Source organism: Petaurus breviceps, unplaced genomic scaffold (genome assembly GCF_028583685.1).
Source record: "Petaurus breviceps papuanus isolate PSGF00001 unplaced genomic scaffold, PetGlider_PUasm1.0 688, whole genome shotgun sequence".
NCBI lineage: Eukaryota > Metazoa > Chordata > Mammalia > Diprotodontia > Petauridae > Petaurus > Petaurus breviceps.
The window spans coordinates 10030082-10043355 of record NW_027186457.1 but is presented as its reverse complement, the minus strand read 5'-3'; the positions used below and the strand labels follow the sequence as shown (position 1 = coordinate 10043355).

General features: G+C 38.8%; 1 protein-coding gene across 1 annotated transcript in view; it reads right to left on the bottom strand.

Annotated features, from left to right (window-relative positions):
- Window positions 1-9019, bottom strand: part of DAW1 (dynein assembly factor with WD repeats 1) — a 43704-nt gene extending 34685 nt beyond the window's left edge. Inside the window, exons 1-2 of the mRNA XM_069104432.1 lie at window positions 8944-9019; window positions 402-474 (exon numbers count right to left, since the gene is read on the bottom strand). Coding sequence (XP_068960533.1) covers window positions 402-474; window positions 8944-9019 — 149 coding nt within the window. The remainder of the gene's footprint in view (window positions 1-401; window positions 475-8943) is intronic.
- Window positions 9020-13274: the final 4255 nt, after the last annotated feature.

The window sequence follows — 13274 nt, the reverse complement described above, 5'->3', positions numbered from 1 at the left end:
TCATACACCTAAAGGTTTCTGAAATCCCAGAACAATGCTCTTTCTATATTTTGACTAGAAAGTCATGCAGAAAAGTCAGAGTTTTGTTTTAGGATTTCTTTCTTTTTGTTTTTAGCAGTGGATTACTTGTATCCAGTAAGAGATTGAACAGAAATGAAAATATCAAGGGACAGATGCAAACAGTGCCCCTTCTATTATTCCTTAAATAAGCTCCACACATATCAAAGGAGGAAAAGAGAACACAATATCCCCATTTAGATTTTATTTGAGGTTTATTCTGTATGCCTATGGATCACCCAAAGTCTGACTCTTAACTAAAATAATCAACAAGGTAGAAATTTGGGGGAGGGTCGGGAATATTACATGAACTTACAAGCCATCATATTAATTATATCACTTACTTGGGACTGAGATCCAGTAAGTCTATGGATCTGGTCTTTAGTTCTCCACCTTTTTCATATTCCAGAATGATACCTGTAAAAATAAATAGTCACAATTTAGAATATGGCTGATTTGGCAATAGATACAGTCTTTGACTTAGAGTCAGGAAGAAACTGAGTTCAAATCTTGCCTCAGACACGTGTTAGCTGTTGTGAGCCTGAGCTAATCGCTTAACCCCTTTTTGCCTCAATTTCCTCATCTGAAAAGTGGGGATAATAATAGCTACATCATAGGGATGACATGAGGATCAAATGAAATAACATAATAAAGTACTTTGTAAACCTTGAAGCACTTTGTAAATGCAACTATTATTATCATTATTATTACACATTTTCATTACTAATAACTCATATTTCAAAATGGAAGTCTGTGCTAGTCAAGCCTTTGAGAATCCAGGATCATTTCCATGTGACCATGATGGGAAAAAATGCTAGACTAGACCAAGTCAACACAGAAGGTCATAATAGAAGTGATACATTTTTAAAGTATCAAGGGATCCATTTTTAAGGAAGATACAAAATGTGTGGGGGGGGGGAAATCTTAGGCCTTATTATTACCCTGATACCCCCCTCCCAAAATAAAACGACTGAGAGAATATTTATAAGCACTAATCCTTCTTCCAACTGTAACATTTCTTTAAAAAAAAAAACTTCAGGGGCAGCCAGGTAGCACAGTGAGTAAGAGCACCGGCTCCAGTGTTGAGAACACCTGGAGATCGAATCCCGGGCTCAGACACTTAGCACCCACCCAGAAACACCTGGCCGTACAACTTTGAGAAAGTTACTTAACCCCAATTGCTTAGGGGCAGCCAGGTGGCACAGTGAGTAAGAGCACCAGCCGCAGTGTCAGGATGACCTGGATCAAATCTGGACTCAGATACTTAGCACCACACCCAGAAATAACTGGCTGTGTAACCTTGAACAAGTTACTTAACCCAAATTGCTTTAAAAAAAAACTTATTCTGAGAATAATTTGTAAATTATCACATGTTCATTTAAGTTACAAAACTCATTTATGACCCCCAGCTTCCTAGGAAAGCCAATATTAATGCTATTATTCTCCTGCTGTTGCTGAATGGTAAGTAGACATAGAATATAAAATGAAAACTCACCACACAGAAGGTAGTGAGTGGAGTTCAGTACTGCAGGCATGGGCAGGGTGCTATATATAACAAATAAGGGACTTCAAAAGCTATGAGTAAAAGATGTCATCAACCCTCAATACATTGTGGAATGAGATCTGTAATTACTCAGGTGTTTGGTGCATCTAATCCAAGGGGAAAAACCAAGTGGATAAAGAATGCCCATCGTGTAGACATTGGTACGCAGCTGGCTGTACAAGCTACAGAGGTTAGCTATCAAAATACATACACATACACACACACACGTCAGACATTGTAAATAGACAATGAGTTGGACGCAGAATTGAATACAAGAGTGGGCTGAATTGTCTTTACAAAATTAAGATTTTAATGATCCAAAACTCCCTGGCACAAAGGCTAAACTTTTTTATGTCAATTTTCTTATGGGGATGTGGTGTGGCTACAAGTTATAGATCAGTCATTCTCCAAATAATTAGAGTTGAATATCACACAAAGGACAATGAATGTGCTAGTGGTGGGTGTGAGCAGGCAGCAGCGCACTATAAAACGACCTTACAAAGAAGAAGTGGTATAAAAGATGCCAGTCAGTCAACAAACACTATTTACTGAACACCGTGCTAAAGACATACAGAAAATCAACAAACAGCCCACAGATATACAAGTATCTTTCTGAGGACATCAGGAGGACCTGAAAAGGGCCATCAGTGAATCCTTCCATGGAAAACTCAAAAGTAGACACAGTGAAGAGTCACACATAGGAATGCGTGAGCAGGGAAGGGCTATAATCTCTGTCACTGCAGAAAATGCTCAGAGAATGAGATCACAGATCCACTTGGGAATTTGAGCACTGATGTATACTTTCATAGGGACACTAACAGGAACACACCTAGAGGAAGGTGACTGGAGAGTTAGGGCACTGGAAACCCAACATCTGAAGGAACTTTGAATGTGCAGCCCAGAGTGATGGACACTTGGGACACATATTACTTTTATATTTTGAAAATATCACTAAATGTGAAAATCAGTGGCAGGAAGATATCTTTTTGTGATGCAAACAAAACAGGGAATTCCAATTCACAGTTCCTATTCAGTAATGACATAAAACCCTCCAGGATATTACAAAATCTCCTCAGTCAAATCGACAGTAGTTTGAAAAGTATTGGCCTATCTAAAACAGCAAAAGAAAACGGATGAAAAACACATATTACCTTAAGTATGATATTATGGATGAGTAGTGTTTTACAAATGTTATCTCATTCCATTCTCACAACCTGGCATATGGGTACTATTATTATTCCCATTTTCAAATGAGGAAAATGAAGCAGGCAGAAGTTGAGTGACTTCTTAAGGGTAACATCAGTAGTAAGTTTCTGAGACTTATCTGAGGTGTCTGAGGCTAGATTTGAAATTAGTTCTCCCTAATTCTGTCTTCTATGTATGCTCTCTTTATTGCACCACCTAGCTACCTCTACTACCAGTAATAATTTTTTATGCCAAGTTAATTCTCTTTTACCATGAAGTACTCTTTTGGAGCATTTCACACCCCCATATTCATTATTCGTTCACCGATTGATTTGTCCTTCTATAAGCATTTATTGAGTACTTATATGCACAATGGATACTGCAAAAGGAAATTAAAAAAAAAAGAAATGGATCCTACCTAGAAATAAGTTTTGCCTAGAATAGTACAAAAAGGAGGGAACTTAAAGTAAGTAGCCTTAGGCTTAACTCCTTAGCTCTGACATAAATCAGCTGTGTGACCTTGGGTAAGTCATCTGAGTCCCAGTTTGCTCACCTGCAAAATGGGAATTATATTTGTACTACTGACTGTAGTTTTGTGACAAAGAAGATGCTTTGTAAATCTTAAAATACTGTATAAACAGGAGTCATTTTATTATTATTATTAATTATAATGATGATGATATTATAACCTATCTCACAGTTTTATTGTGAGAATCAAATGACACGGCCATGTAAAAATGCTTTTAAATTGGAAGGTACTGTATCTAATTGAATCCAATTTAACAAAAAATTTATGAGTGTATTATGTGTATGTGCATACACACATATATGGATATTTTGTATACATATACATTATTGTTGTTATGTCACTATTAGTAGACAGAGAAGTAAATGTTCAGTCATCAAAAACATCACAAGAGATAAATAAGAAAGCGTGAGAGCTAGAATAATATGACAGAGTAAATGCTGTTTGTTAGAATGAAGTGATAAGAGTAGGGAATGAATAATTCAAGGATGACTGTTCCAGTACTTATCTGATGCTATTATTTAAACAACTGTTTGTTCCCCAAGAGTATCTTCTGAAATAGACTAGAATTTTACTGTAGGGTTTTTTTTTAGTTTAATGAAGAAATTCATTACAAAGGATTTAACTCCCGAAATACTGAAAGTACTTCCTTCAAACACATTTCCATAATATGGGCCCATAAATCTTATTACAAAAATTTAAATTTACTATTATTTATAGCCATTTTTATTAATAAGGTGAGTGTGGCCAAAGAATTTTTAAAAAAGCAAAAACTTCTAACAGTAGTTACTAAATTGTTATAGATGTAGAGACTTCAAAAAAAACTACAAATTAGTTTAGATTTATATTCTAAAGTGCATTTAGTTCTAAATTTAGATTTAGAGTATAAGTTTGTAATTTAGAATACAAGTACAAGTTTATCTTATATGAAAAATTTTTTACTCAAAAACTTATGCAAAATTCTCTCTTGGACACAGGAGGCTTGCATGTAAGTCATAAAATATGGATATTTGCTTCTGACATTAAAAACAGAGATAAAAACTTATTATCTGATATAATAGAAATGAAAACAACCACTGCTACATGCTGAATACTAAAAATAGTCATGTCCTAACAAGAATCATGCAGCAAGAAGCCTGAAAAAATATTTCGTAGTATTCCTTTCCCTCTGGTTTTTACAAGGGAATCTGTTTGTAAGGAAGAAATTAAGGTCCGTTGCTCAGTATGTTTACTGCACACCAGTACTAGTCATTCTCAAAGTCTAAAGAAGAGGGATCAGAGTAAACAGATGGAGATGTTAATGGAGAATGGGAAAATTCTATTTGTGAATGTCAGTAGGACCAATAAAATTTTATATCCAAATGAAAATGTTCAAGTCCCAATGGCTTCAAAAAATGTTTTTATGTCTACTAACTATTAAGTTATGAAAGTGGTGGTTTCATTCTTTATATCCATTGTCCACTTAGATTTTGTTTCTCTTTTCTGCCTTCTGCCTCTAAAGTATGGATTTTCCTCAAGGTTCAGGTAATTTTCTTTATGTTTTTCATTCTCTAGAAACTCTTAAGAATTCATCAACTCTCACAGACTGAACTATCATCTCTATTTGACTCTCAAATTACATCTCTAGTCCTGCCCAAAGTTTTGAACTCTAATCTTATATTTCTGAATACATCATCACAAATTCAGCAAGTCAGGTGGAATTCATTATTTTACTACCACTACCATCCCCACCATCTTGCTCTCTTGACTTTCCTAATTGTTATTAATAATTTCCTTATTTTTCCAGTCATGAAGCCTCAAAACGGGAATCATCTTTGATTGTTCCTTCTAACTCCTCCCCCTTAGCTACTATAGCTGAATATAGACCAAATCCTATGAATTCTTCCCTCAAAATGTCTCTAAGACATTGGTTCATGGATCCATGGAATCCCAAGGAGTCTATGGACAAATTTCAGGGGTCAGTAAATGTGGATGGGAAAAAAACTACATCTTTATTCCAATTGGTTTCCTTTTTAATTCTATCAATATTTTATTTTTGTGCATTTAAAATCACTGCCCTGATCCATAGGCTCCACCAGACTGCCAAAGGGGTCTATGACATAAAAATGATGAAAAGTTCTTCTTTAGGATCTTCCACTACCCAAGTTCAGGCCTTTGTCACTCCACATTTAAACCACTACAGCAGCTTCTAGAATGGCCCCTTCACACCAATCGACCCAAAATACTCACATCCTAAAAACAAACCATGATATGTAACAAATCATTAGACTTTAGAGTCAAAGGGGACCCTCCGAGATAATCTAGCTCAGCTCCCTTTATTTTACAGATTAGAAAATTCAGGTCAAATGAATTGATCAATATCATACAGAGTTCCAAGACTACTCTATGCCTGACATTCAAGGTCTTCCACAATCTGCCTTCAAACTCACTTCCTACCTCATTTCTCAGTCTTCATTGTGTCTCCTCCTATCAGAATGGTCTACTCACTGTCCTATCAGCTAGATCTCAGAAGACATTGATAATAAAACCAGAATGTCCATTGATCTATCCTACCTTTGTTCATACCATTCTTCATACCTGGAATGGTTTTCCTTCCCACCTCACTAAATACTCATTCTTTAAGTCCCATGTCATTGGCAAAGCCTTCTCAGGGCAATTCAACCTACACAGATCTCACCCTCCTCTGAGATCACAGCACTTGTTTTCTCTATCACTCATTTGGCAATTAATTAATTAATCAAGTCCTGTCTGGTGACATAGTGTGTATTATTGTTTCAGGCATCATTTACATCTTGTGTTAGTGAAACTTTTCTTGTAAGCACTGAACCTAAGAGTTGTGGCATAGCTTCTGCCTCACCATCTGTATGACTTTGGCCTTTAATCACTCTGGGATTCAGTTTCACAACCTGTACTGTTCAATTCAAGAAAATCACACTTATTGAAACTAGATTTAGTAAACCTGCAGGAAGTTCTAGAAAGTTCCTTCAAATTCTAAGTTTGTTATTTTCTGTGTATGTGTCTTCTCTTCCTTGTTAGCTTGTAGTCTTATTAAAGATATACTTCTTTTTCCTATGAAACCCAATCTTGTGTTTCATATATAAATAGGTACTGAAGACATATTTGGTGATTGATTACATTTAGATCCCACAAATATAATGCATCAGGGATTTATTAAGTGCCTACCAAGTGGAAGATACTGTGCCTTGAATGCATTCATTAATTTGTTTACATATATGTATACATGTATGTATAGATGTCTATATGAGGGTTTATGTATGTCCAACTTCACCCTAAAGTGTGGATGGACAATAATCATACTTCATCTGACTATTTTTTTTCTGTGTGAAAATAGTAACACAAAACTCTCAAGTATATCCTCAAGACATCAGGAGAACGGAAGACCACTGTATTGGGCAGAACCCTTGATGAAATTATAAGAGGTCATAGACAAATGAAGCTTAGGCATAATGGCTTGCAATCTGCATCATTGGAAGGAATACCCACATGGAATGTCACAGACATATTTACATATACACACATATATATATTTTTATGTATATATTGATGGGTGGGTGGATGGATGAGTAAATAGGCAGTATGGAAGTGACTTGAGAGATGTGTCTTGAGACACAGGAAAACCAAGGTTCAAGCCCCTCCTTTGGCATTGGCTCCATGACCCTGGCCAGGTTGTTTGACCTCTGTTCCCTAGACACTTTGCTAAGACTAAACTGCAGAGCAGGGACTAGTCCACATTGATAGAAAAAAAGTTTCCTAGTAGACTGAAAGTTTCCTGATCCAGCATTCCCTATAGCACAGAGGCAGTCCCAAAATATATGTATGCCATTGCTTTTTCATTATACTTGACAAACACTGGACTAGGGAATCTAGCCTATTTAATAGAATACATGCCAACCCTTTGCTCAAATTTTGCAGAACTGATATCATCGGCTTTCAGTGCTGGAGCTGGAGAGACCTCAGCATCCCTCCAGTCAACCTTGTCCTTTTACAGATGAGGACCTAGAAGTCTAGGGAGTAAAAATGGTTTGCCCCACAGTCATAAATAAGTGTCAGAAGTAGGATTTGAATCCAGGTCCTCTAAACTCCAAAGTTAGTATTCTTTCCATGACTCTTTGCATCACCACCCATAACCTAAATGCCTTCTTTCAGTTCATCCAAAAAACAAGATGTGTTATATGCTCATTTTTTTCTCATAATCCCAACTATCCTGTGGTCCTGGTTTCCTCATTTGGAAATAAGGAGTTTGGAGGAAACTTCAATTTCTCTCCCAGTTCTAAATGGCACCATTGTACAAACCCCTATTTCTGAGGCTTGGGTGACCCTGTTTCTTGGAAGGGAGGAAGAGTGACTGGGCAGGAGAACTACCTTAAGATGAGATGGTACAGCCCCTTTACTCCCTAGCCCAAAGAGTGAATTGGGCATCTTTAGTATTGTGTAGAATAAAAAGGATACCATCTCCCTAAGTTTTTCTCAGTTTGTCAGCCCCTTCACCTCCCCAGCAAAGGTAATGAGCTCTGGACTTGAAATCAGGAAGATCTGAGTTTAAATTCTGCCACCGACCCTCACTGGCCCTGTCGGTGTATCCATCAAGGACCATTTATTTAAGTGCTTAGTATGCCCCATGCCAACAGAAGTTGATACAAAGAAAAGTAAAAATAGGGTACCTACCGTCAGAGAGTTCGTTGGCACTCTAGGGATGAAGACAACATGTAAATAGTGATGTGTATACCAGATATATTTAGTGAAAACTGAATTGCAGAAAGAAGATTCTTGAGAGGAGGAAGAGGAGAAAGAGGAGGAGGAAGAGGAAGAGGATGGTGGGAAAAGCCTCCTGCCAAGATAGGATTGACCTGAATCTTGATGGAAATCAGGAATCGGTGGTGAGGAGGGAGAGCATTCCAGGGATAACGCGTCAAAACAACAAGAACAAAAAACTTGGAGATGGGAGTATATGGCGTAGAAACTACAAATGGATGAACTTTGTGGGGTCATTGAGTTTGCAGAGAGAAGTATAAGAAAACTGGGAAAAAAGGATGGGGTCAGGTTGTGAAGGGCTTTTGATATTTGATTCTGGAGGTAATAGGGGGCCATGAGAGTACCGAGGGTGTGGGGAGGGGGAAGTTAACATAATCAGACCTTCGTTTTAGGAAGAGAGCTTTGGCACCCAAGTGGAAGCAGATTGGAGTTGGGGGAGAGACACTTGAGGCAGGAAGGCGCTGAGTACGCCTCAGCCTCTGTTTCCTAATCTGTAAAATAAGGTGGTTGAACCCAATTACCTCCAAGGTCCCTTCCAGCTTCAAATCTATGAGTGTAAGTCCCTTGATTTCTCTGGGACTCAGTTTCCTACCCTAGGGAAAAAAAAGTTTGGAGGGGGGAAAGGGAAGACGCTTGTGCTTTCTTGCTTCTAGTCCCTGGCCTGGGACTCCCCAGTGGGAGGGATGCCCCCTCCTCAAATACTGCCTCCCCTCCACTCCCTACCCCCCGACCCCATCCCGCCTCTCATCCCTCTAGGGACTCGACTCTGTTCTCTAACTCCTGGCCGGGGCCCCTCCAGGACGATTCCCCTGACAGGTGAGACCCGGTCTAGGGTAACGAGACTGAAGACGGCGGGTACCTGGTGGATAATATCGGAGCAGGAGCCTTTTAAGCTTCATTCTCTCTCTCTTTGAGCACTGGCCAGAGGCCTCCATCACCTTGGCAACCGCCTAACAGAAGCTTCCCGGTAGGTCAACGCTCGCGCATGCGCTTGCAGGGGCGCCCCTGACTGCCAGTAGTGGCTTGTGGGGTCTAGGGCACCTGAGCCTGGATTCTCTTACTGGGGACAGTGGAGGGCTCTCGAGTCCACCCAGAGCAGGGGTAAGGGGAGGGTTAGTCACCTTTTAGGTACTGGACACCTTATGACATTTCACTACTGCAGCATCCTCTGGACCCCTTCTCAGAATTGTTTTTAAATGCATAAAATAAAACGCATGGAAACAACTATGTTGAAACACAATTTTCAAAATGTTACTTAAAACAAGATCACGCATTCCAAGTTAAGAACCCCTAGCCTAGAGATTGCTGGGGAAAGCGTCCTGGAGGGTTCTACAAGCGAAATGTCCCTGCCTCCCTCTCTAGAGAGAAAGATGATTACCTCTCCCCAGCCCCGCTTAACACGCTACCTCACCTAGCCTAAGATCAAAGTCTGACGGTGTTTGCTATGCACTAATCCAGACCATTCCTTTTATTTTGATCACAGCTGTGTGAACTTTGCATATCACCTCTTTGTACTTCAGTCTTCTCCTCTGTAAAATAGAGATAACAATATAGCGCCTATTTCTCAGGTAGTAGGAAGGATTTAACAGAATACAGGATGTCTCAAAAGTCTTGGTGATGTTTAAATATATTAAAACTCTAAACCTCACTAAGACTTTCGAGGCATCATGAATATGGAAAACACTTCAGATCTTAAAGCTATATAAATGCTAGCTGCTATTACTTTTGTTGTTGTTATCCTAGGATCTTAGATTAATACTCTAGTTTTGCAAAAAGGGAAACTGAGGCCCAGAGAGAGAATGGTGTCAGAGGCAGGATTTAAACTCTGGATTTTTTATTTCGCCTGCATCTCCCTAGTCACTCCATCTTATTACCTGCTTACTTAACTGGGCTGACTACACCCAGGGCTTAGGAGAGACATCTGAGTCTCAGATCTCTCGTTTTGGATTGTCACTGAAAATTAATCAAGGGGCAGCTAGGTGGCGCAGTGAATAGAGCAGCAGTCCTGGAGTCAGGAGAACCTGAGTTCAAATCTAGCATGAGACACTTGACACTTACTAGATGTATGACCTTGAGCAAGTTGCTTAACCCCAATTGCCTTGCCTTCCCCCCTCCAAAAAATAAAATAAATCAAGCTTATGTGGGTACTTAATAAGTTTACTGAGTCTTTAGAAGCAGAACACAAAGAAGAAAATTTAGAGTACTTATTTCAACCATCCCCTATTTAACAGATGGAGAAACTGAGGCCAAAGAGAATAAATCAGTTTTCAATTTTCATTCCTGGGCAAATGCCTTTCTTTGGGGTAACCGCAGTCCTCACTCAGCTTTCTCTTTCCATGATAAAATAAAGCCCAAGCATAGACTTGTAGAATAATCAGAAATAGACTCTAAAGATAGAAAAGGAATATTATAGTCAGATCAATGCTAATTATTCCATTTGTTTCTCTTCCTTTTACAAATTACATACTGTATTTTGGCTGACACAGCTCATAAGACTTTGGGGAAGATACTACTGGCAAGGAGGGAGTGATTAAAAAAAAAAAAAAAGGATCCAGAGAGGTTTACTAAAGGATGCATCCTTCTCTATTAGATAAAAAATATAGTACTATGGTCCCTTTGAGATTGTGATTGTGTGTGTGTGTGTTCTAATATTATTCCAATAAAAGGTGTGAATGGTGGAGAGGTGGCGAAATTCACCGGAAAGAAAGTTTAGGTAGATTTCTTTGTGGTTGTAGGGATTTTTTTTTTTCTGTAAGCTTCTTAAGTTAGATCATCAAAGACAATAAGGAATTGTATGTAGTACCCAGTTTCTGTAAAGATGTGATTAAGAAGCAGTGGAAACATAGTTTGCAAATCCAAAAGACTTTCCCTTGTGGCCTGGATTTAAATTGTGGTTAAACTGTGTTATACTGACTCACTTCGGGTTTCTTCTAAATGCTGCTTACCCATTGTCTTTAACTGGTCCATCCACTCACTACTTCTTTCTTCATCTAAATAGTCATTCACTAAGAATGTCTAGCAATCAGGAATGAAAAGTCCTTTTACTATTCTAATCTCCACCTCTCTAACTAGAAATCAGCAACATTTACTTTGTAAATAAACTATAAAGCAGGAGGAGAATTAGTCTCTCACGAAGTCCCAGGTCAGAGGTAGTACTTTGGCAATTTTCTGGGCATGACTTTGCTATTCATTAGAAAAGCTGAGAACAGGAAAAAAAAAAAAAAATCCAAGGTGCAGAAAATGTCAAGTGTTACCTGAAGATTCACGTGGGAAGGCTTGTCAGCCCACTTTACAGCTGATTCACTAGGTGATCCTAGAATGTTGCTGATTTCCTTGCATATTGACCTGAGGGTTCCAGGTAAGAGTTACAAAGCACTTTTAATCATTTGTTGACATTATTGGTCTATTTCCTCATATATCGTGAGGAATTTATACGGATGTATATTTAAGCACTCAGGTGGATCTATGAGCTCATCAGTTTGGGAGTTTCCTCCAATGATTCCTATTTATCTTGTCCATCTCTTCCCAAAAGTTCACCACAGAGAGTTGCAGCAGCAACCACACGGACATACCCAAGATAGCTGCTAGCACAGCTTCTTAGATCTGCTCTACTAGGAAAGATAGCTGTTTGAGGGGTCAACAATCTTTTTTAATCACATCCACTAGTTTAGGGGGAAAGTTAGCACCCTGAATTCAGAGAAAATACAAGCGGAGAAATAAAAGACAACAGACAGGGCTTCAAACTGCCTGAGAAATTAGCACAGAATAACAGACAGAGCCAACTGTCTCAACAAGGCAATACATACATAGTTACCAGAGAGAGAAGCACCAAAATCTGGGTTTTTCAAAGCTGGGCGCTCCTTAAGGGCTACCCAGAGTCTCATTTGGTCAAATCACAAGAACATTTTTCCAATGAGTGAGTCCCAAAGCAAAATGCTAACCTTAGAGTATATTTGTGTGTGTGTGTATCCTTATATATGCTAACCTTAGAGTATATATATATATATATGTGTGTGTGTGTGTGTGTGTGTGTGTGTCCTTATATATGCTAACCTTAGAGTATATATATGTGTGTGTATGTGTATCCATATATATGTATGCAAAATATACATGTATATGTATACACACCCTTTTTTAGAGCCAAGGGCATCAAAAACCTCTTGACTCAGTGACCTAATTAGAAATTAACAAAAGGTGTAAAAGCCTTCCTGGAAGCAAGTCTCCCCTAAACAAGCTTCCCTTAATTGGCTACACCTGAGGTCTATTAATGGGCAGAGAAGATCTTAAATCTCATTAACATTACAGGAGTCTATCCAACAAGCTAGAACAGGCGTGGGGAACATGGGCCTCAAGGTCACATGTGGCCCTCTAGGTCCTTAGCTGCAGCCCTTGACTGAATCCAAACTTCACAGAATAAATCCCCTTAATAAAAGAATTTCTTCTATAAAACTTGGACTCAGTCAAAAGGTCTTATCTGAAGACCTAAAAAGCCATATATGACCTGGAGGCTGCAGGTTCCCCACCCCTGATAGAACCTTGCCTTGATTTCCCTTTCTCTTCCTTCCCCACTCTAGCCACCCAGACCACATACCACTACTATGACTGTGACTACCACTACTACGAGCTAATATTACATGTTGCTTACTATGTTCCAGGCCCTATACTAATCGCTTCACAATTATTATCTTATGTGATCCTGTTAGCTGAGAACAAAGTCCAGAACAGAAATACTTGAGAAAGAAACAGAGGGAAGAGACAGGAAAAAGGTGGCACACTTTCCCCATGCATCTCTAAGTTAAATAAGGAAAAAGTAGTTGATTGGTCAGTAGAGAGACAGATTCCAGATAAGATATGTATATAATGAAAGAAGACTCCCCACATTCTTTCTATCAGTCTGTCTGGGCTTACAGTAAGCTTAATGTAGGTCCTGAGTTAAGTATTAAGTAAATCTAATCTCTAAACAACAGGTGTGGTTTCTCTGCCTTGCAGGATTAGGTTCAAAGAATGCAATAAACTTCCTACAATCCTCATAGCAATCCTGGGAGGTAGGTGTTATGATTTCCATTTTACAGATGAGGAAACTGAGGCAAACAGAGGTGATTTGCCCACATAGTTAGTGTCTGAGACTAGATTTGAACTGAGGTCTTCTTAATTCCAACCCAAGCACTGTATCCATTACATCAACTAATC